Source organism: Maylandia zebra, linkage group LG16 (assembly GCF_041146795.1).
Source record: "Maylandia zebra isolate NMK-2024a linkage group LG16, Mzebra_GT3a, whole genome shotgun sequence".
Taxonomy (NCBI): Eukaryota; Metazoa; Chordata; class Actinopteri; order Cichliformes; family Cichlidae; genus Maylandia; species Maylandia zebra.
The window spans coordinates 8,037,460-8,064,248 of NC_135182.1; the positions used below are offsets into that span (position 1 = coordinate 8,037,460).

Sequence of the window (26,789 nt, forward strand, 5' to 3'; positions counted from 1 at the left end):
GGTTGATACTTCTGCAGGGGAATAAGCGCCAGAAGAGCATAAAATACTTTCTGGTGTTTGTACTCCACTTGTAAATGTTTGTATTATTTTCATTCCTCTATTTTTGCTTATGGTCGTTTGCACCTTTTAGCAGTTTTGTCTGTGAAGTCATTTTGTGTGTCTGTTGTGTTTTGTGTTCTCATCAGTTTTTGTGTCTTTGTGTGTTTTCTGTTTGTGGTCATTTTACCCATTTTGCCTATACCAATTTGTATACACAACAGCATTTTTGATGCCTTGTGTTGTAATTGGGAAGTCACTTTGCATGTCTTTGGATGTATCTGTAGCCATCCTTTTGTGTATCCCTTTGATGTCATTTTGTGTGCCTTGTTTGTTTGTAGCTGTTTTATAAGTCATTGTAATATTTCCGAGCTCTTTTTGCCTCTTTTGCCGTCATCATTTGCATCACCTCCTGCATGTATTTCATAAGAGTTTGTAGTCGTTTCCGAGATGTTTTGCGTGACTTTGATTAACATTCCCTAAAAAGAAGGTTAAACAGTCAAACGAAACAATATCATGGCCCCACCTTACGACTGTGGGCTCTACACTTGTGCCTGGTAGTCCCTCAGAGCACTTCCACTCGCTCACTTTTCTTCATGCCATCACAATAATGAGATTTCCGCACAGCCCCTGAAGGCGCTAGGATCCATCCATTCAGCGCGCGCTGCAGCCGTGTAGTAAAAGCCATGTAAAAATGGCGGAGCTGCAGATGCTGCTGGAGGAGGAAATTCCTGCGGGACGAAGAGCGTTGTTGGACAGTTTTACCAACCTGGAAAGAGTCGCGGAGTACTGCGAAAGCAACTATGTCCAGGTACATGCTCATATTTAAGCAGCAAGTGTATAAGTTGGGTGAAATGACACATCGAGGCAATGTCAGTTGGGAGTAGGCGGTTTGGATAGAGGAGTGATGGAATGACCGTGCCAGATTCCGTTATGTTACCCGTGGCTTTTATGTAAAGGGGAAAAGTCACAGCGAATTCAATGCAAACACTGACCCGCTGATGCCTGAATAGGAAGGTTGTCGGGGTCAATTCGGTTTTTTAAAAAAATATCCTCAAACACATCTTTACTAGTGAAAAATCAACTTTTGCAAGTGGTTTGCGCAGCACCGTGTTGTTTTCTGATTGAGCGTGACTCCGTGGGAATGTGATGGGTGGATTTTGGTTAGTTTTAAAAGTTTGCTTTAACCGGATTAAGTTTGAATATGTTCACTGAATGGGTGCCGAATTAATTGTCGAGTTGCGTTTTTATAGTAAAATGTCTCTTGCAAAGTTTGTGATGTTTATGTAAACAGGCAATCGCTTGAGCAGAGATGTGTTAATGGGAGTCTGGCGCGACGCTTAACTGGTATGTGATTGTGGCCGATAACTTGCCCCGTAAATCGCTGCTGAGATTTATGATTTACTTTTAATGCTATTCGTCTGATAATTTAAACAAAATATATAAACAGTTTTTATTTATTTATTTTCATCAAATGATAACCGGCAGAATTAAGGGAATCTGAAGATAATTGTTAGTTTCAGTCCTAATGAAACATTGTTTCAATTTGCCATCAAAGTGGCAAATACGGCTGTTATGACAAATAAATGTATCAGATTAATCTTTAGTATTATCCATTATAGAGTCCGTTTGTCCTTGAAGATGCAGCTAATGATTAATATCCTCGCTGATTGACCTGGCAGATTTTCTTGATACAAATTATGCTTTTTTTTATGCTGTTACAGTGGTTGATGCTCATATTAACATGGCCAAAGTTTCAGACCATGAGGTCCATGTATGTTCAAAACATACTTTAGAGTGCTCGAAATGCTCTTTTTCAGACACTTTCTTCTCCTCTTTGCTCTGTATGACGTCAGTGACAGCGGAGATCCCAAATATGGTCATGTCAGGCTCACAACTCTAGGCTAATTTATGCAAATATGACATGGAGGAAAAGGGGTTTGCACTTATTGCTCTTTCCATCGTTGATGGAATCGGACGACGTATGCGTCAAGTGGACATTGTGAAGGGAAGGGGACAAGAGTGGATCTTCTCTGTGGCTGGCAAATGGACCAACAACACCACAAGCAAGACCTGTTCTATCACATACTTTGTACACTGTTTCTATCTGACATTATGCATGCAGGCTGCAAATGTGAACCATAATTTTTGTTTCTGGCTGTAAGCATATAAGGCCCACCACCTGCTTTTCAAACCATGGATGGTCTAAAACAGGGGTGCCCAATCCCAGTCCTCGAGAGCTACTATCCTGCAGCTTTTAGATGCATCCCTACTCTAACACAGCTGAATCAAATGGTTTGATTACCTCTTCAGCATGCCATCGTGTTTGGCAAAGGCCTGATAACAAGCCATTCATTTGATTCGGGTGTGTGGGAACAAGGATGCATCTAAAAGCTGCAGGACGGTAGCTCTCGAGGACCGGGATTGGGCACCCCTGGTCTAAAAGATGGATGTAGCTACCATTATGCCACCTGTTGGTTTGTGAAGTCTTATTTTTGAATTTTCAAGCTGATGTTCCCCCCCACCCCCCAAACGTAAGGTTTGTCATGTCATTGAAACCGGACGTGACGAGCAAAGGTTGGATCTAAACTGCACATACAGCAATTTTCAACTGCGACTTACTCGAGGCTGTTGTGTTATAGCACAGTAATTTGTCATGGGCATAATACAGCCCCTTAAATTTAGTGTTAAATTAACACTCATTATCCACTGATGGCTTCTTGAGAATGTGAGATAGTGAGTTAGACACCAGTAGCTGTACTGGGCTGCCATCCCTCCACCCCCGTACTTGCTTAGCGGAGAGTGTATGAGTACGTGGGCAGGCGAGGCTGTTACGGACAACTGTTCCTCCTCAGCTGGTCCTGTATACACACCTGTTCATCGCCACATTTCATTTAGATTCGTGTGTTTGTGTGAGTCTTACTGTCAGTCAACAAGTGAAAGTGCAACAACAGTCTTTCTTCTTTAAAGGCCAGAAGCACACAGGCGCTACATGATGCATCACCGAAGACCGACACAGAAATCTTGTTCTGCACATCTACACTTGATGAATACCACAAGGGCACTTTCTTTTTCCCCTCTTTTATTCCTTCTCCTCTCTATTTCTCCCTTCCTTTATAACCTTTGACCTTTTTATTTCTCAACCTGTTTTCACGCTGTACTAGCTTGGCATTAGCTTCCTCATTTTAGCAGTCACATCAGCAGTAACATGTCATCTTCTCAGGAAAACTGAAAGTCTTTTTTAGCTCGTTAGACTGCTCACACTGCATGTTCAGATTGAGCCTAGCAAGGCTAACTCAGTACCCAGAGTAGGGCTGAACGATTATGGAAAATAATCTAATTGCGATTTTTTGCCCCAATATTGCGATTGCGATGCGATATGCGATTATTTTTTAAGGTCTTTGTCTTCTGTATTATTAAACAAAGACAAGCAATACATCATATAGTATGGCCAATACTATATTACATTAATTTTAAACTGTTCTTTCCTGGAAGACAGACCTCTGTTATGATGACATGAGGTGATGCATGAATTGATGACTGACATTTTTATTTAACTTCTTCAATCACAACAGTATATTTGAACATACACAATAGTTTATTTTTAGCTTACAAACATCTGAGCATAAAGTGCTGACAAGGAACCCTGGTGTAAACATTAAAATGAAAGTCAGTACAATGTGCAGATTGCAGAAATATACATAAACAAAATCAGTGGCTTTACCACACTCAGTTTTTCGACATCTGTGAACTACTAGACAGTCATTCAATTAAAAAATAATATTAAATAAATAAAACTAATAAATAAAAAATACACACATCTTACTGATCTCTGCAGTCAGTAACATTACACATAAAGTGCAAACATAATAGCAATTGTATAAACACACACACAAACACGCCTTTAAAATTTAAAGGCGTGAAATTGGACGGTCTAGCCTTCTGATTAGCGTCACCGCTGTCTCGGTGGAGTTTAATAAACTCGGCCGTCTGCTTCTTGCTATCTAAAATATAACCAGACACTGGTGTAAATTCTCGACTGTCTCATACTTCTGTTTAATAAGTTTTCTGTTTGACGTTTAGTCAGCTGTGTGAAAACCAAGGAGGAACCCACCCGGGGGATTAATAAAGTTTTATTTTATCTAATCTAATAACTTTAATCTCAGCCAAACCGATTTACTCACGAACAAACAAAACACTGAAAAAAGCCCAACAATAACATTTTTAGGTTGTCTAAGTGACTTATATATTACGTTTAACCCGAGCAGCGAAACTCCGCGGTGATCTGAAAATGATGTGCCGGGAGTTGTGCCGTTCTCGGCCGCATCAGTAACCCTCGAGCTCCCGGCTAGCTGTCGAGCTGGTGGGTAGCAGACGCCTCTGAAAACGTCGAAGCACTTTTGCAAATATGGGATATCTTGATAAACCGAGCAGATATTTGATGTTTACACAACTACTTTCTCGCCTGAAAATATGTTAAAAGTTTATTTTGTGACCCAGAAAGATTAGTATGAGTAATTTTAAAACTTAGTAGCGGCCGCCATTGTTGGAAACTGGAGTTTGGCTGGGCCGCGCTATGAATTCTGGGATATGGTAGTAATTTGGACAGCCTTCGGCGCGTCGCTGTGACGTAATCTGTCTACAAATGCGGCCTCAGGAGGATGCAGCCCATGAATTGTATAATATAATCGCAGTATAATCGCAGCCTTTGCGGTTAGAAAATTGCACTTGATCATGTCGCGATATTATCGCAAATGCGATATATCGTTCAGCCCTAACCCAGAGGATGGCCTACATTTATGCAGCCAGCAGATGATGTGATTGTTACATAATAGCGCAGTGTGCTGATCCTGTTTTATGGGCTAAATATTTGGATTCAGAGTTTACCCAGGTCAAGTCGTTGTTTGTCTTATGTGGCCACATCCTGGCATCCTTGTGGTCCAAATTCAGATTTAAATCAGTCTAGTGCTTTTTAAGGGGTGGGATTGGGAGGGTTACAGAGTGTCTTTATTCTTTTCATCCAGAATCAACTTTCTGGGATTCCTTACCTGCATCAAGGTGCTTTGAGTGTTCATTTGTTTCCAGTGAACAGAGATTTTCAGTAACATAATGTTGCAACTGTACAAGATACAGTCATGAAACTTTGCACGTCTATGGTTGACATCAAACCATAGACCACACCTGGCTTTGAACAAGGGTGTGGTCAGTTTTGAGCATTAAATAAAGGCTTCCTGGAAGTGGGGAGGACAAGGGCTCCTTCCCATTTTATTTTGTACAATCCTGACATGCAGACAAACACCTGTGAGCAAACACTTGGCAACAGTGAAAAGGGAAAACTCTCTTTTAAGAGGAAGAAACCTCCAGCAGAACCAGGCTCAGGGTGGGGCAGCCATCTGCTGCGATTGGTTGGAGGTGAGAGGAGGTAGATGAGACAAAAGACACACTGTGGAAGCGAGCCAGAGATTAATAATAATGAATGACTAAATGCAGAGAGGTGTATAAAAACGGAGAGCATGAGAAGAGGTAAATGAAGACAAAACACTCAGTGCATTATGGGAAACCCCCACAGCAGCCTAGCCTTATTTAAAAGGATTCAGGGTCACCTCATCCAGCTCTAACTTTATGCTTTATCAGAAAGGAAAGCTGAAGGCTCTGTCTCCCATTCTACTTTTAAATATCCTAGGCACCACAATTGAGCCAGTAGTCTGATGGCAAAATGCTCTAATGGGGTGCTATGAGGTCTTTAACATAAACTGGGGCCTGATTATTCAAGACCTTGTAATCTGTTATGTGGTATAAAAACTGATTTCCATGACAAATGTAACCTGAAAATATCTCTTATGTGAACCAGTTGCAAACTGGTCATTAGTTGTGTTTATTAATAACACTATGTTTGGAAGAGGCAAAGTAGGAGGAGAGTATGAAACTATCGAGTCCGCCTGTATGCACAGTTTCACAGCTGTCTGCAGATATCAGGCTGATGTCAGGAGACACAAACAGCAGGAGCTGAGCTTGTGTGCTGACTTTCCTGTTCTGCCTCTGCTCAAAGTGATAATTAAAGTGGATTTTAATGCTCTGCTCTATTGAAGCCTCTTGTTCTGACTGCCCACAGCTGTGTGGGACTACTAGAATGTGTAAAATATGACAGCTTTGCAGGTGGTGCAGATCTTAATGCTCTGCTGCCATGCATGTGACATCCTTAAATAATACAGCATTTCAATTACACATTATTGGTGGAGTTTTAAGTTGTTGGCTCCTTTTAATAATCGGGGAAAAGTAATTTTTGCTGTTCTTGTGATCAATAATAATGATCATTATTGATCATTAACGTGGTCAGTTTTTAATCAGGGAAATGGTCTATCCTACTTTAGATGTTCATACTTCAAACAGCCATCCAGACTCCTAGCTTTGTCAGGAAAAAAGGCAGAGATGACTGTTCCTGCCTCTTCCAAAGGTGCTGGAGACCTGGTTTTCAATATAACACCACCCACACATCCTCTTCCTTAATGCTGTAGGTTTGTAAACTGAGATAAATTGAAGCTGCACTCTAGAAAGTTAGAGCCTTAAATAGCTGCTTTCTTTTTTACAGAAAGTCTGTTGGAATATTTACTGTAACACAAAGGAAAAGATATTAGAGAAAATGATGAAAAATGGTGAGAAAAAAAGCAGCAAAGCAGGCCGTTACTACTTTTCTTTTTTTCAGATAAATTGCAAAATGTGTGGTTGTTTAGCGCCTTCAGCAAAGAATCCGAGCGAGTCTGAACTGAGCATGTGCAGACACGTTTCTCCTCCTTGCCCCAACTACAGTCCTGTCCTGTTTTGTTCCTTCAGGGTTCTCCACAGCTGGTACCGGTTAGCTGTCAGCAGAGGTAGTTGTAATGTAACTCGACCTCCTGCTGCTCATTGAAAACACATGGTAGCACTGCAGGAAGCTGGACATATACTCTGGTGATGGCTGTGTGCGTGTGTGTGTTTTGGGTTGAAAACCATGGCAATTGGTGCATCAGCCTCCACTTTCATTACTGATGCCAGGAACAGCTCCTGCGGGGGCGAAACACGCTGAACATTTGGAAAGATGGGTTTGTGATCAGAAGCTTGGCAAACCTGAGGTGATCATACATGCAGGCTCATAGAACAAAAGTTGTTTTTTTCTCTTTTTCTAATAATTATGTGATATTCAGCTAGCACTGTATAATTAATGTGTTGTTGCAGTGCAGGTTGTGCAGTGGCACTTCAGAAGGACAGTACAACAGTCAGTGTCCGTTTGGTGCATGGTCACATGACTACCCTCTGTGGAGACCAGGTGGAACTGGATGCCAGCTGATGTAGAGACAGTGTTACTCTTTGATTCCCAATAATCTATTCATAATCAATTTAGTTCAGTTCAGTGATAGCACGTGTCCAACAGAGTGATGTCTGCTTCTGGTACCTTAACACTGGCCTGAGAGTTCAGCTGGGTTTACACTATGATGGTGTTTATGTTACCTAATCAATCAATGTTTATGTTGGCTAAATAAGTAGTTGGCACCAGAAATCCTGGTTTGTTAAGATGATGTTTAAAATGTCCGTTAATACATCCTAGTAGTTAATAAATCGGCTGGGATTTTTAAGTAACATTACTGCCATATTGTCATACTGCCCAAACTTACTGACCGGGATGCCACCTGGATGGCTCCCAGGTGCATTGGACTGGTTTGGGATTGGGGGCCAGACCTCAGATTACCATGGGGGGGATTTGTCATCTCACATGCATGCGTGGCGTCCCCCGGGATGAGCTGGAGAAAGTGGCTCACACCAAAAACACCGGGGTTATTTTTAAATGACTACTTCCATGAAATAATTCTAAATCTGTGGCAAATATAGTAAACAAATGGAAAATATTCAGCTTTTTTTCCTCCTTTTTTTTCTACAGTTGGATCTACAGATTTAGATTTTTGTCTTTTTTTTTTCTCCGCCAAATGCACTTAGCTGTGTTTCCATTTTTCTTCAGAAATAATCAAATCTGGCTGTTTGTATTCCCAGTTTAACCTGCAGGAGTTTGAGAAAACTCCTGTAACATTTTGTACTGCCACAAAGAACAAAATCACAACCAGTCAGCTGTCGATTCCTTTAAAATGGAAATAAAGCTGGGAGAAAATGTGTCAGCCATTAATTAAGAGTGTCGCACAAGAGGTGGGGAAATTATTGTGATCACAGTGTGTTAGTGGCTGACAGACAAGATGGAAAAGTGTGTGTTGTACATTTTATTATTATTCATGTTTTACTTACTGTGAGACCAAGTGGATTCGGATTCAGTGCAGTTCAAATTCATTTTATTTACTGCTTGGGCTTTGTTTTCTTTACATTATTGAGGATCAATAATAATCACTAGTGTTCATCTGCAAAAGTGATTATGCTTCCTCATTTATATTACCAGACGTTAGAAGCAATGTAAAATTTCATTGTGATTAATACTGCTTGACCCAGCAGCTGTTACCAAGCTGCAGTGATGCTGTGTATTGACATTTAAAAAGAGTGCTTTCACTGAGCGTTAAGAGGGTTGATGATGCTGATTTAAAGAGATAGACTGTTTTTTTTCCTCTTAACTAAACTTTGTGTGACTTTAACTGACAAATTGTCTTTTTTTTAAAGTTCCTCATTGTTCTTCTAGTGTGCACAAAGACTGCTTGTATGTTTTATGTAATCGAGTAATTTAAAAAAATAATTAAAAGTAGAAATACCTCCCAAGCCATTAACTTATATACAGGGAGTGCAGAATTATTAGGCAAATGAGTATTTTGTCCACATTGTCCTCTTCATGCATGTTGTCTTACTCCAAGCTGTATAGGCTCGAAAGCCTACTACCAATTAAGCATATTAGGTGATGTGCATCTCTGTAATGAGAAGGGGTGTGGTCTAATGACATCAACACCCTATATCAGGTGTGCATAATTATTAGGCAACTTCCTTTCCTTTGGCAAAATGGGTCAAAAGAAGGACTTGACAGGCTCAGAAAAGTCAAAAATAGTGAGATATCTTGCAGAGGGATGCAGCAGTCTCAAAATTGCAAAGCTTCTGAAGCGTGATCATCGAACAATCAAGCGTTTCATTCAAAATAGTCAACAGGGTCGCAAGAAGCGTGTGGAAAAACCAAGGCGCAAAATAACTGCCCATGAACTGAGAAAAGTCAAGCGTGCAGCTGCCAAGATGCCACTTGCCACCAGTTTGGCCATATTTCAGAGCTGCAACATCACTGGAGTGCCCAAAAGCACAAGGTGTGCAATACTCAGACACATGGCCAAGGTAAGAAAGGCTGAAAGACGACCACCACTGAACAAGACACACAAGCTGAAACGTCAAGACTGGGCCAAGAAATATCTCAAGACTGGTTTTTCTAAGGTTTTATGGACTGATGAAATGAGAGTGAGTCTTGATGGGCCAGATGGATGGGCCCGTGGCTGGATTGGTAAAGGGCAGAGAGCTCCAGTCCGACTCAGACGCCAGCAAGGTGGAGGTGGAGTACTGGTTTGGGCTGGTATCATCAAAGATGAGCTTGTGGGGCCTTTTCGGGTTGAGGATGGAGTCAAGCTCAACTCCCAGTCCTACTGCCAGTTTCTGGAAGACACCTTCTTCAAGCAGTGGTACAGGAAGAAGTCTGCATCCTTCAAGAAAAACATGGTTTTCATGCAGGACAATGCTCCAGCACACGCGTCCAAGTACTCCACAGCGTGGCTGGCAAGAAAGGGTATAAAAGAAGAAAAACTAATGACATGGCCTCCTTGTTCACCTGATCTGAACCCCATTGAGAACCTGTGGTCCATCATCAAATGTCAGATTTACAAGGAGGGAAAACAGTACACCTCTCTGAACAGTGTCTGGGAGGCTGTGGTTGCTGCTGCACGCAATGTTGATGGTGAACAGATCAAAACACTGACAGAATCCATGGATGGCAGGCTTTTGAGTGTCCTTGCAAAGAAAGGTGGCTATATTGGTCGCTGATTTGTTTTTGTTTTGTTTTTGAATGTCAGAAATGTATATTTGTGAATGTGGAGATGTTATATTGGTTTCACTGGTAAAAATAAATAATTGAAATGGGTATATATTTGTTTTTGTTAAGTTGCCTAATAATTATGCACAGTAATAGTCACCTGCACACACAGATATCCCCCTAAAATAGCTAAAACTAAAAACAAACTAAAAACTACTTCCAAAAACATTCAGCTTTGATATTAATGAGTTTTTTGGGTTCATTGAGAACATGGTTGTTGTTGTTCAATAATAAAATTATTCCTCAAAAATACAACTTGCCTAATAATTCTGCACTCCCTGTATGTGTACACACAGAGAGCGACCTGTCCTTGTAAGGTAAAAGCAGGCTCTTGGCCCTTGGTGGCTGTCTCTCTCTGACAGAAGCTACAAACAAACCTGTGCTTGGTTTAAGATAAACGGTGTAGTGCAGGGACGGATTCAAAGCCGAAGAGAATTGCACTTCCTTCCATGGTCGTACCTCTCCCAGTTGTTTGTTTGTTAAAATCCATCTCTCTGGCTTTCCCTTTTATTTAAGAGCTGACATAATAAAGGGATGAGATAAAGGGGCAAGAAGTGTATAACATCACATTTACCTTTGCACAGCAGTCATTTGGCGACTGGATCACTGCTCTCAGTTTTTTACATCACTGGGGATTCACAAAGAAGCAAGTAAGGATGGTTTTACCCTGCCAACTGCATCAGTCTGGCTTGTGTTAGCTTATGTTGTGTACTTGTCTTGAATAAGTGGTGGTATTGTGGGATGCTGATGTGGGATATGATTGTCCTTATTTTTCTTTAAATTTCCAGACTGCTGCAGATGTACAGTTTCCGACTGTGTCTTTTGTTATTGAGTTAGTCCTGTGAGCACAGCAGCCCCTCCTACCTGCTCTTCAAACCTTCTGATTGTGAGAGACAGCCAATCGGAAGACTGTTGACCAAAGGAGGGTGGCCTTAAGGAGAGAGCAAAGAAACGGACATGTTTCAGCGAGTGGATTTCTTCTTTCCCATGAGTGGTTGCCATCTTTACTTTGCACGTTGTACTCATCACTGGTGTCCTGACTTATCTCAGAATCACTGGCTACGCTGATGTTGGAGATGGTGCCACCATTATTCTGTGGGTTTCTGTGGTCTTCGGTGTCTATCTCTTCATGTAATCCCACACTGACTCTGTGATGTGGAGATGAGGGCTCCGTGGAGGCTGTACCATCTTGTCACGGCTGCCGAGGCGAGCCGTGTGGAGTTGGAAAAAGGACCCAAGAGCAAGCAGTGTATGAAAAGATTAGTGGAGTTTATTTACAAGGTGTCAGTGGCAGGAACAGAAAACGAATAATGAGACAAACTAACGGAAACCTAAACTGGGAAAACTAAAGAGCAACTAGAAATCCACAGGACACGGGGAGAAAGGCAGAGAGACGCAGACTGACGGAGGATACAAAAACGCAGAGAGACACAGATGCATGCAGAAAAGCGCGGACTTACATGGAGTAATACAGACGAACCGGCAACAGGCAGGAGAACACACAGGGCTTAAATACACACACCAGTAATCAGGGGATAAGAGACAGGAGGGCAACACAGCTGGGAGAAATCAGAGCTGACGGGACAGGGGAAATGTAAACTGAACACACTCACATCAGACATGAACCTTCAGAATAAAACAGGAAATTAACAGACAGAGAACCAGACAGGACACTGAACTTGACAGGCAGACTCATGAGCAGACACAAAAACACCATGGACAGACAGAGGGAACACAGAGAAGTGGGAGCAGGCAGGCAAAGAACAGAAACCTAACAAATGGCAAAATAACAACAGAATACACACTCGGAATGAACAAAAGCATAAGGAAACACAAAACACTGAGTCCTCAGACTCAGGACCATGACACATCTGCTGTTTTTCTTAAGATGTCTTGACATTTACGAGCAGCATTTGCCGCCACACTTTGTGGCTGTTTTTAAATGTTGATCTTAGAATAATTAACAGTAGGAATGTGGCTAATAGACCAGAGTCTGTTTTGTTTAAAAAAATAAATGAATTAAAAAAGAGGTCAGGGGAATTAGAGCATGCTTATGATTCTACATAGGTCTGATATGATTTATGTACATGAACTTAGTTGGAAAAAGGGAGGAGGGGATAACATCAACAGCATCATTACGTGTGCGGCTAAGTGTGTGCTGCTTTGCCTTCGCCTCAGGCCAGAGGAGGCATCCCTCCAACTAGGTCACTGCTAACAGGGTATCAGATGGCTGATGAGAACGAAGGGAGAGAAAAATAGGAGATATTAGGATGATGTGATAAAGAGGGAGGAGAGGAGAGGAAAGGGAGATGACTAAGACAGAAGAGGATGGAAGAATAGGGAAGGAGGCGGGCTGATTGTAGATTAGACAGTGAAGCAAAGATAAAAATGAGAATATTTATCAAAAAGGACTGGACTCAAAAGTTACGTTCTTCATTAAGACTTAGAAAGTTTGTGGATGCTGACTTTTGCTGTCATGGACCTCCTCAAAAAATGGGGCTGAATTTATGAATTTATTCACTCTTTTAAACTCTCGCTGGCACGGTGGTTAGCACTATTGCCTCACAGAAGGAGGTCCTGAGTCCCCCGTGTTTGTGTGGGTTCTCTCCGGGTACTTCAGCTTCCTCCCACAGTCCAAAGACATGCAGTTAGTCGGTTTAGGTTATGTGGTCATTCTAAATCGCCCATGTGTGTGAATGGTTGTCTGTCGCAATGTGTTAGCCCTGCAACAGACTGGTGACCTGTCCAGCGTGTACCCTGCCTCTTGCCCTAAGACAGCTGGGTTAGGCTCTACCCAGCTGTGTCGCAAAATAAACTGTTTATGGCAATATTCTTTCACCGTTCTGATGGTCACTGTAGTGGCTATGTTAATTTCTTAAAGTTCTCTCTTTCTCTTATATTTAATATAACCACTCTATGGACGGACAAGAGCCTGTTTTTATGCGTTGTCGTTAGCAACAACGACGGTAAAACCATCGCGTGTCCGCTTGTTTATTTTCCACATAAACCTTTCAGAATAAAGCTCAAGATCCTGTTGAGACTTTTCAAAATAAACTGAATCACGTGAAAGAGTATGCAGTGTTTACGGATGAGAAGCAAAAAAGAGCCGCCAGGTGCTAAAAAATAAACCTTAGACTCAAACGTTAGAACAGGCTTTTCGCCGCAGCACGCCGTGTAATAAATACTCACAAAGAAAACAGCGGCTGTTACAACTTATGTCTAACAATGTATAGTGTCATGCATTGGTTAAAACATTCGACTCCAGGTACACGACACCCAGCTGGAAACACTTCACGCAAGTCGAGCTGCCCGAGATTCACAGAATTTTCATAAAATGTAAAATTTTTGTGATTTATATCATTATTGGACGATAGATGTCTTATATCGGGATATGAGATTTTGGTCATATCACACAGCCCTAACGTCACACACAACGCGCTCTGTTTAGACCCAGACCAAACTGTTTCAGACTTTACGTTTCCCAATTTTGCTTTAAGTTATTTTGTTATTTACATATGGCCTAATAATTAACCTTATTGCTGTTTTAGAGGAGCGGTGCTTCCAAGGATAGCTGCAGATTTCTGTCAGAATCTACAGATTATGCAGTACAAATAAAATGTTCACGTTTCTCCAACGTTGTCTTCCCAGCAGTTTAACTGACATCTACACTGGATGGTTCATGTTGTCTTCTCCGGCGCTGATAATTGGCGTCTGTCTTGTGTCAGTGATGTAAAAGACGGATTTAATGCGACATGGCCAACTGCAGACGCTTTCTAAAACATCAGATATGTATCGGATTGAGTACCACATACGAAAGTGACCCAGGTCGGATTTGAAAATATCGGATTTGAGCTGTTCACACTGTCATTCCATGATCAGATATGGGTCGCATAGGGTCAAAAAAGTCGGATTTGATGCGTTTTCACCTGCAGTGTGAACATAGCCTTTGTCTCCCATATTCTCACTTCTGGATGTAGTCTGTACAGTTCCCACATTGGTGCCATCAGACATGCCCCAAGCTGGCAGGTGAAAAACCGTTTAACACCACATCTGACTGAAACCAATATTTGTGCTCTCAGATAAGTGCTAGAAAAGGTCAGTGCTGCAGTGCGTGTTTGAAAACCGCTTCAGTCAAAAAAAGGTGGTGACTATTTCTGTTTAAAATCTTTAACTCAGTGGTTAATCCTTGCTCTGATGTTTCGATGGATGCCTCCCTGACCCTCTGTGAAAAATTTCTAAATCATTTTATAGATAAGATCTCAGTGTTAAGGGCCCCACATTCTCCGGTAGTAAATCAAGCCCCAGTTTCCGAATGGTCAACGGTTTTTCAACAGTTTGAACCTGTGTCGTTCTCGACTTTAAATGAAATAATTAATAACCTGAGAAGCTCAAATTCTCTGCATGACATTATTCCTTCTCGTATCATTAAGGATGGATTGAATACAATCGGGTCCTGTATCTTATTTTTAACTCATCACTGTTATCTGGCTGTGTTCCGACTGTCTTTAAACATGCAGTCGTGCAACCTGTTATCAAGAAAAGCAGCCTTGATCATAACACTCTAGCAAATTACAGGCAGATTTCTAAACTCCCTTTCATGTCAAACATTTTAGAGAAAATAGTGCTTCAGCAACTACAGACCCATTTAGAGAGAAACGGTATAAGTGATAAATTCCAGTCTGGATTTTAAACCGCGTCACAGCACCGAAACTGCCCTACTAAGAGTCTTCAATGACCTCCTTCTAATCGCTGACTCCGGGCGCTCTGCGGTCTTAGTTCTATTAGATTTGACTTCAGCCTTTGACACGGTTGACCATGATATTCTTTTGGCAAGCTTAGAACAAGTAGCAGGCCTTAAAGGAAATGTTCTCTCATGGTTTAAATCATATTTTTCTGAGAGGTCGTTCTCTGTCATGATGGGAAAATATTCCTCTTCTTCTGCCCTTTGTTGCTGTGGTGTGCCCCAGGGCTCGGTACTGGGTCCTGTGTTGTTTTCTCTGTACATGTTGCCCTTGGGCTCCATTTTTGAAAAACATAATGTCTCTTTTCACTGCTATGCTGATGATATTCAAATCTACCTCCACTTGACTGGGGATGTTTCATCTTCACTACAGCTTCTGTTTGATTGTCTGAGGGATGTCAAAGACTGGTTATCACGTAACTCTCTTACTTTAAATGAAAAGAAGACAGAAATGATTGTTTTTGATAGAAATATGCCTCTGGGGCAACTGACTGGTACACTTGGGCCTGTTGCTAACCACCTCACTGATGCTGCTAGGAATCTTGGAGTTTCCATGGATAGTTCCTTCAAACTAGATAAACAGGTGTCTACTGTGGTAAAAACCAGCTTCCACCAACTACGCCTAATTTCTAAGGCTAAACCTTATATACCACGCAACGATCTGGAGAAACTCATTCATGCTTTCATCACTTCAAGACTAGATTATTGTAATTCTCTCTACTTGGGCCTACAATCTTCCCTCCTTCAGCGATTGCAGCTGGTCCAAAATGCTGCAGCACGTCTCTTAACAGGCACTAGAAAGTATGATTCTATCACCCCTGTTCTGGCCAACTTACATTGGCTTCCTATTAAATATCGAATTGATTTTAAAATTTTATTGTTTACTTATAAAATCCTAAATAATATGGCACCTGACTACCTAGCTGATCTCCTCTGTCTGTATAGCCCTAAGAGAGCACTAAGATCATCGGGCCAACTGCTCTTAGTGCAACCTAGGTCTCTGCTGAAGACCAGAGGAGACCGTGCCTTTGCCTTTGCCGCACCCAGGTTATGGAATATTCTTCCTCTTCATATTCGCGCATCAGATTCTATTCAATCTTTTAAATCACGTCTAAAAACGTATTTGTTTAACCTGGCATTCAAGGCTAATTAGGGTAATTTACATCTGGCTTTGCATTTCGATTATGTAATTATTTTATATCTGTAATTTATATTTTATATTGTGATTTTTATCTGTATCATGATTTTACTGGAAAGCACTTTTGTGTACTTCAGCCTTTAAAATGTGCTATATAAATAAATTTTGATTGATTTTTTTTTTTTTTTTTTTTTTTTTAAACAAATCACTGTATTACATTTTTAGGAATTTAATTAAGAGTAATTAAAATATCATTGTTCCCTATCAAGGTGTGGGGGCATGGGAGTGGGGACAGCTGGCTTGGGAATGCCTCTGGATCTGGATCTGGATAAGCAATTGAAAATGCATGGATGGAGTGATGGATGAAATGAGGAGCAGTGATAAATTTAGTGTGCAGACATCTGCAGCCTCGACATACTGCTGATAATCAGTTACTGTTACACTGTGTATTCTGACCTGATTTAAGCAGATAACACTAAACAAGATCACCATTACACTACACTGGGATGTCCACAACCTTTATGTAGAAATGTTATGTCTCATAAATCAAATAGACTGCCAGATTCCTAGAATCAGCACATGAAGCATTAATAAGGCAGACGGCAGAGAATTCGAGCCCTCGCGGTGACAAAAATATAATGTTGAAAAAATAGAACTTGCTACAAGTTCTCTGTCTACCCATTTGGAATGTAAAATATGAAAATAAAATCTCACTGTGCTCTTCGAAGTGTTAAAACACTGAGCTGAGCCGTCACAGCAGGCGTCACCTAAAACAGCTGGAAAGTGCTGCACAGCTCGCTGAGGGCAGAGGTCACCGCTTGAGCCTCTGTAACACCTGCTGTTCTCTTTTCTTTTTGCTCTGCTCTCACACATAGTTTATTATGACGTCGGCGTGCGGTTTTTGTTTTTACGCTGTAACAATAGCGACTTCAAATGCAGCATTGTGTCTCTGACTTGGTGAAGCACTTGCTGGTTTGCTTTGAGATTCGTGACACCACTTCTCAGTTTTCTTTAATTATGTCACTGAAGAAGTTTTAATGGTTTAGACTCTGCGACTGAATGTAGGGCTCTGGGTCATCTAAACCTATGACACAAACTCTTTGTGTGTGTTTCCGTTGGTGTTGTCTATTGATAATGTATTTCAAGTCTCTATAAGTGTGTAGTTTGTGTGTGTGAGAGTACGTGTGTAACACAGAGGCACACATAGATGTCAGTGTGTTTCTTGTCAACCTCGGGCGTGAATGAGTTTGCACTGACCTACATTGTGTTTCAGCAATTATACACACACATGTTGGGCTTTCTGTAGTCGTGGGGACCATAATTCCCTTGCCCCTCAGCTCAACACTGACCTTTATATAACATAAATTATAAATCCCCCGATCAGTTGGAGGGCGTATTTTAAAAGTGAGGAACAGCCAAAATGACCTCACTTCCCACATATGTCCTCGATCCTAAGTTATAAATCACATGTTGGTCCTCACAGAGATTTACAAGCATGCACACACTCTCTTTATACATACAGTACACATGTGAACTCACACATGTAGTTGCTGATGCATGCTGACACGTGCAGTCATGCAAACACACACACATTCTGCCAGCTTCTCTCGATAAAATGCTGACTGTGACATTCCAGCAGAAATCATAAAGGTTTTATTCATGTGTATGTCTGTTACTGTGAGGACTAGTTTTGACATTTCTCACTATTTTTGTGGTATTTCATTGATTTGCTGCAAACTAGGCTTCACAGATCAACTACAATTATTCACGTCATAAATTCATACTAAGTAGGGAGTTAGCCAAACGAGGTCCACCTGAGCATGACTGGGCAAGCAAGGCATGTAATAGAACATTTCTAGTCTGAAAAATCCTCATCCGTTTTATCAGCCCCACGTTTGTGTGATATTTCTCATTTCCAAGCTTCATTTTTCTGTCTGTGTCTGTGAGTAAAATGGTTGCACTCTGTGACTCCTGTCCTGAATCTGTCTCCTCTCTCCCCGCAGTCTGCAGACAAGGAGCGGGCGCTGGAGGAAACAAAGAGCTACACCACACAGTCTCTGGCCAGCGTCGCCTACCTCATCAACACGCTGGCCAACAATGTGCTGCAGATGCTGGACATCCAGGCCTCACAACTCCGCCGCATGGAGAGCTCCGTCAACCACATTTCACAGGTCTGCTGAACTTTGAATGTTCTCATTTCTTCTTAGAGGATTAAACAGCCGCTTTGTACGTGTGAGGGATGACGTTTAATGAAAATTCCTCCTCGCACTGCCTTTGTTATCCAAGTCAGGCGTCCAGAGGCACGCTGAAGGTTTCAAACTGTAAACATGATCTAAAATATGAAGTTTGTGAGCAGGAAGGCCCATATACAAAGACACTGGTACACACAATGCACAAAATTATACACACCCGCAAGAGGGCTCCTAAATGAAAGAACAGAACATGCAATCATGTATGAATGCATTTATGTTCAGCAGCCCAGGAGGAGTTTGTGTTTACAAATAGGAGGCAAAAATGCAGAATGTTCAGCAGTAACATAGTGAAAAGAGGTCAAATTATTAGCAGAAAGTGGCGATGGTGGAGAAACTAGCCCTTTTTTTTTCTGTACACACTATACTAAGATAAACAGGCTTTGATTGGTAATGTTTTTTTTAGGGTTCAGGGTTAAAGCATCAAACAATCTTTAAATCAGTATTTTTTATGATGGTTTATGCAATGAAAACATAGACACAATGTTTATGGTGTCTCTGTAGAGAGAGTGTGCGGCTCCTCTTTGCTTTGAGTTTTATAATGAGCTTCAGCTCAGGGTTTGGCTGTCCGACTACAACTTCAAACCGCGTTTGTTTCACTCTATCGGCATAAGAACATCTTTTTCAGCAGCAGCAGGGAGCTGTTTTCAGAGAAGCGTTAAAAGGCCACTGTGCACTGTTCGGCTCTGTCTGTGAAGTGAAAAACACTTGTACCTTTAAATGTTAATGGGTAATGTTGGAATCATGGAGACGGGGTGTTTTCGAACCAGGTTAATACTCTATGCAAACGTAATTCTGTGTACGATCACCGTCAAATCCACGAAGACTCTAAAATGTGATACCAGTGTTCCTGTTTCTCCTGCAGGGGTTCTTTTAATCTTGTTTACATGACTTACAGTAATATTGGATGCTATAGTAAATGAACAGTAATCACTATGTCCTAACTGTTGGAGGACAAAGAACACAGAGCTCTAATTTTGTTTCTGTCAGCTGCTTGGATGAATAAAACCACCTGTAAGTGTGATTGCACCCAACAGTGAAGTGAAAGTGTGTGGTGCTGCCAGGGATCCGATCAGGCTTACACAACACTCTGCACCCACACATCTCACACTGCAGCTGTGTCCAACTTATTCCTGTTCCTAGAAAAACTCTGAGCTGACACGTCGCTCAGTGCACTCTATTGAGAAAAGAGCTATTTTCATTCACTGAGTGTTTAAATCCTCAACAGTCTCTTCACAGAGCAACTCTGTGCTTTGAGGAATAATCGTAGTTTTCAGTGGTACAGGGGCTCCATTCTCCTCGTCGGACCTCCGAATAATTAGTATAATCGGAATGCTCTGTAAGCAGAAATAATGAGATGCTTCTGTCCCTGTTATATCGGGCCAGGCTGTGGTCGCATGTCATAATTGCCGCTTTCTGTTCTGTGAGACACAGTCACATCCGTTGTGTAGGCGAACGCTTCATGCGGTGAGGAATTGCACTGAGATGATCTTTAAAAAATCCATTTTGCATTTGCATGCTGCAGCGGCCGATAGGAGTCGTGGAAGGTGAGGCAGAGATGTCCCGGCGTGCTCGTAGCGCAGGCCGGATGCTCTGTTTTTATTGGCGTGGAAGTTCCTCATCTCTGCTCTAAAACAATCAAATACACTTTTACTGACCTTTGAAAAAACTGGCTACTACATAATATACTGCTGGAGAGTGTAATCTGTCATAATACAGCATAATTTATTAGTAGACTTCTACTTAGCCTGGGAAAAGCCATCGAGAAATGCAGACTGAGCCAAACAATTATCTCAACTTCACAGTGTGCAGATGACTCTCAAAGCTGTCACTACAATGTAGATTAACCTCGTTGGACTATAACTGCAAATAAATAAACCAACAAACCTCTTGACAAGAGGTGGGACTTACCCAACACCCCACACACACAATACTTCACTCACAATGCGATTGTGGGGATTTTTAGCATTTTGCGATATGCTGAGTATTGCAATAACACATATTGTTATTTATCACCTTTTCCAAAACAAATTTAAAAAATAAGAATGTTGGGCTTTAGCCTGGTTTTCGCATGCAGCATGACAATTTGAGTTTGTATTATGAGTCTAAATCTGTAAAATAATTAGGATAAGTTTAGTAGTGTAGTGGAATAAATGGCATTTCTCTCTTTAAGTATCCCCCTCCAGGCTGTAAGTGTCATTGTTCTGGAGAGAGGAGGCAGCTGCTGTCAGCCTGCAGCAAAGTTTCAAAACGTCATGTTTAAAAATTAAACAATCATTTTATCTACACACAGACAGCTCTCGTGTTAGCTTGTTCTTTATTCCATTGCACAGTCTGTGCTTAAAACAACCAGGTGGTACACAGGAGCACTTCTCTTCAACTTCTTTTAACAGGTTTCTTCATGGCTCTCCACCTGCCAAAGTTTTGAAAGCTGTTGTCATATCTAGAAAAACACTTTCCTTTAACCACTTGGGTTCTCTGTCTCGGCTGTGGCGCTGCAGTGTTTCTTCTGTGTATGTGTCAGAGAGGAGATGCCATAAACCTGTCATCAATCAATCAATCAATCTTTATTTATAAAGCACTTTTCATACAGAAAAAATGTACCACAAAGTGCTTTACATAGTTAAAAGCAGCCCACCCTCCAACTCACTCCCCACACTCTCAATACACATATATCCCCCCACCCCCACCCACACACACATACACACACGCGCACACTTAAAGAGTAAAAATTGGGCTGGGCTCGCATGAGCCAAGTGAGGAAACATTATAACAGAGAGCCGTCTGCACCGGGAGCCGGTCACAGACCGCAGCCTCCGGGCTGGGCACACAGCAGGAGGGAGGCCAAGGAGCCCCCCAACCAGGCTGAGAGGACCCCAGAGACCCAGCAGCCACGGTCAATAGCAGCCCCGGTGCAGAGAGCGCCCTCCGAGGAAACACTGGAGATATGACGCAATACAATATATACAGGGTAAAATGATAAAATAAATAAGAACAGGATACAATATAAATATAAATATAAATAGAGTAAGAAGATTAAAAAATGAATAAGAATAAAATCTGAAAATATTAGGTAAATCCTAAATTAATAATAGAATGACAGGATAGAATAAATAAGCATAAAAAATAAATAAACGCTAAGTAAAAGCTAAATTAAAAAGGTGGGTCTTGAGCCTGTTCTTAAAAACATGTACGTTCTCTGCGGCCCTGAGCTCCTCCGGCAGGCTGTTCCACAGACGAGGACCATACCACTGAAAAGCTGCCTCTCCGTGAGTATGTGTCCTGACTTTAGGGACAATCAAAAGGCCTCAGGGTCCGTGAGGGTTCGTATGGTAAAAGCAGATCTGAGAGATAAGAAGGCCCAAGACCATTATGTGAGCATTAACTTCACTGTTTGGTCAGAAGCTGCTCGGGCTGATCTGCAAGGACACTGTGAACTCGGTGTCTGTTTATTTCTCTTACTGGCTGCATGCAGCTCATATAATTCAACTTCACTTGGACCACACATGGGACCCAGTGGCCATGCAGCAGCTGTTTAAAACAATAAGAATTATTGTTTGCGAAATACATTGCAGCCTTCTGAGGGATTAAAGTAAAGACACGCGCTGCACGCTGTTGGAAGGCTGTGATTAATGGAGCACTAGAGCGAGCAGCGTATGATCAGTGTTTCCAGTAATAATTTTGAAGTGAAAGGAACATCCAGGACCAAAGCGATTCAGGACACCATCACTGTGGTGCACTTCTAATACACACAGGAGTGTACAGGTTTCTGTTCTAGACTAAAACATGTAATGAGTATGTCCCTCACTCAACAAGGGGAAATATGCTACATGAAGTTTGCACTTGCTTAAGAATGACGCTCATCATGCATCAACATCTTAATTAAACAAGAAGCTTAATTTAGCAGAGAAAAATGTTAATGTCAAAGTTTTAATCCTGAGTTATTTTTTTCAAAGCTCCCATTTAAACGTGATTGATTGTGATTGTTACCTCTGCCAAGGAGGTTATGTATTTGGTAAAACGCTGGATCCATGCTTTTTATTCCCTTTATAAACATGATAGCTGGAAAAGCTTTGAATGAATACTGATAGAACTTTGTAGGTGTGTAGAGTACGCTCATTGTAATAAATGGCCTGTATTTATATAGCGCTTTACTAGTCCCTAAGGACCCCAAAGTGCTTTACACATCCTGTCATCCACCCATTCACACACACAGTCACACACTGGTGATGGCAGCTACATTGTAGCCACAGCCACCCTGGGGCGCACTGACCGAGGCGAGGCTGCTGGACACTGGCGCCACCAGGCCCTCTGACCACCACCAGTAGGCAACGGGTGAAGTGTCTTGCCCAAGGACACAACGACCGAGACTGTCCAAGCCGGGGCTCGAACCAGCAACCTTCCAATTACAAGGCGAACTCCCAACTCTTGAGCCACAATATTGTATTAAAGTTTTTCTCATATCCACCAAGGTTTTGAAGGTCAGCTTAAGGTTTATTGGTCAAAAATGGACAAAAAGCCTTAGAACTTAGAAGTCTTACAAGTGTCTTGTATGTTGTCAACATATAGAAAGTGTCATATAAAAAATTTAAAATATGTCACATTTGACCTCTGACCTCTCCTTCAAGGTCAATAGAATTATCTGAAGGTCAAAGTGATAATAATAATTTATAGAGCTATTTTAAAAAGTTTCTTCTAACCTTTCCTTCTCATCAACCTCAGCTAAACTCACTGGTATTGCATTTATGTTGGTGCTACTAGCTTAAGCTGCGTCCACACCGGAGCAATTCATTTATATTCCACTTTTCAGTTTGGAGCACTGACACATTAAAATGAGTGCTATTTTTTGTGATTTGTGATTTGTTTTTGTTTTTTTTGTTTTTTTTTTCTTAATTTGCTCGTCCTTCATTTTTCTTCTTCCAGACCATTGACATTCACAAGGAGAAGGTAGCGAGGCGGGAGATCGGCATCCTGACCACCAATAAAAACACGTCTCGCGCTCATAAAATTGTAGCTCCAGCCAATCCAGAGAGGCCAGTGCGCTACATCAGGAAGCCCATCGACTACAGCGTCCTGGATGACATTGGCCATGGAGTCAAGGTAGGCAGAGTAATGAGGAGGGAATATAATAACATCCGTTTATATGAACTCACATATTCAAGTGTTTATAAATGATTACACAGATTCTCATCCATGCACTCAAGCATGTGCATGTACCACCTTTTCTATTTTACTCTTCTTTTTTTATGTATTGCAAGCATTAGTAAACTCTTGAATGAATATCTCTGTACCAGGTTTGCATATCTATTAATAAGAAATCCATTTTTAAAAATCTCTTTAAAAAGAATTGGATAGAAATTGCATGTTTATGTGTATAACTGAGTGAGCCGCGGTTTTTCTCTAAGCATGTAGAGTGTGCACTTGTAAATAAATAGTTTTTATTTAGGATAAGTAGCAATAATTATCTAGGCATTGTGCTTTCACCATTATTTCTTTAACTGCACTCCTCCTCCTCACTTTTCTGTCCACCAGCTCTTCTTCATCTGTATTTCTGCCCTTTGTCTCTAATGGCTGCTGGTATTCGCATGGCACTGTTGCACTGTAACTAACCTTTAGACTACCCTGTCTCTTCTTTTCTCTTCTATTTGCTGTCATTGGCATATTAAGTGGTTGCTGAGGTTCAAGGTAAGGATGCACAAAACACCTACACAGATTAGAAGTGTGTGTGATAAATGAAGGAAATTGTGTAATGTGGAAAATGCCGTTAGAAAAGCAATAAATGCAGTAATGATCTAAGAAAGTGACTACTGTGCTATTACTGCAGTGGTCAACAAACCAAGCAGCAAAATATGCTAGAATCAGCTTCCTCTTCCTCCCTCTGTCTCTTTACACTCAGCCCCCTTTCTTCATGCCAATTTTCACCTGATCATAAAAATCTATTGAATGCTTAATAAGTTCTCATATAAAAATCATAGCAGCCTGGTTAATGAGTTCTGTGCCTTTCATAAATGTATTATTTAATGCACAGCCTGCCTGCTGTCCAACCGTGAAGTGACAGCTAGTGTTGGAACATGTTCGAATGAGTCCTGAAGGTCTTAAAGGACTTATAAATCATTCTACCCAGTATCATAGGACACGGTAGAGGTGGACTCTAGGACCTGATGTTTTAAAGCTGTTTCAGCAGAATGGGGTGAGCTACACAGGGGTGATGTTGTTTTGGCTAGCTACTGATATGTTGGCTCTGTGAAAGGCCTGAGCTGAGCGCTGAGCATTAACACGGTTTGTTCTCACAGGTGAATGGTCAGCCGAACATGAAACTTGGAGCGGGTCTGTCTCGGTCCAACCCTCCCACACAAAAACCGCCCAGCCCTCCAAGGGCAGGCAAGGGCATCTTGGGGTATGTACACAGCCTAGCACCAACACTCCCACATGTGTATCTTCTTTCCCTTACTAGTATTCACCTTGTCTTATCCTTTGTGCTTCCATGGTTTAATATAAGTGAATGTTCTGTGTATTTATTGGAACTTGAGTATTTGTCTCAATTTTTTTTCTTAAATGTGTGAGTAGTATGGCCTCCATGGGATAAAATCCAATTTTGGAAAAGTTGTGACGCTGCGTAAAATGTAAACAAAAACAGAATGCATTTATTTGCAAATCTCATAACCCCATTTTTTTTTCTCAGTAGAACATATAAAACATAGCAGATGTTTAAACTGTGACCATTTTCTATTTCATGAAAAATATTAGAATAGAATAGCCTTTGTCATTGTACAGAGTACAACGAAATTGGAGTGCCACTCCCTTGGTGCAAGTTTCAATAATAAATATAAATGTAAAATATAAAAAGTACAAAAAAACAATCGTAAGTACTCAAACAATAGTATGTACAATATATACAGGATAGCAGCATTAATATAATGACAGTATGAATAGTAGCATAATATAATGACAGTGACGGTATGGAATAGGTTCAATTGTTTTTGTGCTTATTTACTACGGTGATAGCTCTGGGAAAGAAGCTATCCCTGAATCTGTTTGTCCTGGTTTTATGTGACCTGTACCGTCGGCCTGACAGTAATAGTTCAAACAGTTGGTTGCTGGGGTGAGAGTGGTCCTTGATGATATTGCCAGCTCTGCTGAGGTACCGAGAGTTTGCAGTGACCTCCAGGCTGGGCAGAGAGCAGCCAGTGATCTTCTGGGCTGTGTTGATGACCCTCTGCAGTACTTTCCTGTTCGCAGCTGAGCACCCTGCATACCATGTTGTTATGCCGTACGTTAGGATGCTCTCTATGGTGGCTCTGTAAAATGTCACCAGCAGCCTCTCCTCCAGGTTGTTCCTCCTGAGCACTCTCAGAAAGTGGAGACGCTGCTGGGCCTTTTTAGCTCATTTTGGAAAAAAGTTGGGACGGGACCATGTTTACTTGTTTTCATTGTGTAGCAACCTCAACAGTCTGTAAACATCTGGGAACTGAGGAGACCAGCTGTTGTCCCATTCTTGTCTGAAAAAAGAAGATTTATTCATAACACACGTGAAAAGACCCAGGAAGACAGAGTTAACGATAAAAACGATAACAAAATAACACTGAGAACCGATAAAAACCCTGAAAACTATACATTTCACACCTGAGCCTCAACTCTCGCGGCCCGGTACCAAACGACTCACGGACCGGTACCGGTCCGAGGCCCGGGGGTTGGGGACCGCTGCTGTAAATGATGAAATACTCAAGTCTTTGTAATTTTACATTGAAGAAGATTATTTCGAAATACTAACCTCTGCCCGTCTTTTATTCCCAAGTATATTATTGACCTGTTGCCAATTAACCTAATTAGTTGAAAAATATTCCTCCTGTTTTTCCTTCTAATGCCACTAACTTGGAAAAGTAAATGATACCTTTAATGCCCCCTCACCCCCACCCCAATGTTTGGAGACATATTTAGTGATTCCATATTTTTCATGAAATGGTAAAATCTCCTTCATATGCTCCGTTGTGAATAAAATATTGGTTTGAAATTTGCAGATTGCTGCTTTCTGATTATTTGTGGTTTTTACACAGCATCCCAATTTCAATATAAATGGACTGATAAGATAAATCTGCTCTCACAGATGTGTTGTTTTCTGAACTGATTTTGAGATAAGTCGTGTGCATGTGTGAAACTGCTGCAGATTGTGTGTGTTTGTGTCTTGTGGAAGGATGGAGCGTCCTGCTGCAAGCTTATTACAGATTTGACCCGGCAGAAGGGAATGACACACACACACACACACACACACACACACACACACACACACACACACACACACACACACACACACACACACACGGTAAAATGCAGTGCTCAGAGGAATAACGTCATGCGTTGTGAAAGCTTGTTGTGTTCTCTCCCCTCAAACATCTAGGTCACCCAGCTGTAGCCCTCATTCTTTCTCTCTCCTTATCTCCTTATCTTCATCTCGATTTCACTCCTTCCTCTCTTTTTTTTTTAACTTTCTCATTCCTTATTCCTTATTTATTCCCGTTGTCTTACTTTCTCTGGGTCCAGCTTTCTTGAGTAAATATTGGGTCTTGAACAGTCCGCAGATGCTGTCTTCCTATCACTTTC

At 41.4% G+C, this 26,789-nt stretch overlaps 1 protein-coding gene across 5 annotated transcripts in view; it reads left to right on the plus strand.

Annotated features, from left to right (window-relative positions):
* The first annotated feature begins 516 nt into the window (after window positions 1-516).
* Window positions 517-26,789, plus strand: part of LOC101476771 (abl interactor 2) — a 37,064-nt gene continuing 10,791 nt past the window's right edge. For 3 of the 5 annotated variants that reach the window (XM_014410276.3, XM_014410278.3, XM_076874622.1), the window contains exons 1-5: window positions 517-847; window positions 17,946-18,113; window positions 23,115-23,291; window positions 23,859-23,876; window positions 24,485-24,588. In XM_014410276.3, coding sequence (XP_014265762.2) covers window positions 731-847; window positions 17,946-18,113; window positions 23,115-23,291; window positions 23,859-23,876; window positions 24,485-24,588 — 584 coding nt within the window. In that variant the 5' untranslated portion in view covers window positions 517-730. The remainder of the gene's footprint in view (window positions 848-17,945; window positions 18,114-23,114; window positions 23,292-23,858; window positions 23,877-24,484; window positions 24,589-26,789) is intronic. The other 2 variants (XM_014410277.3, XM_014410279.3) reach the window with 1 other exon arrangement.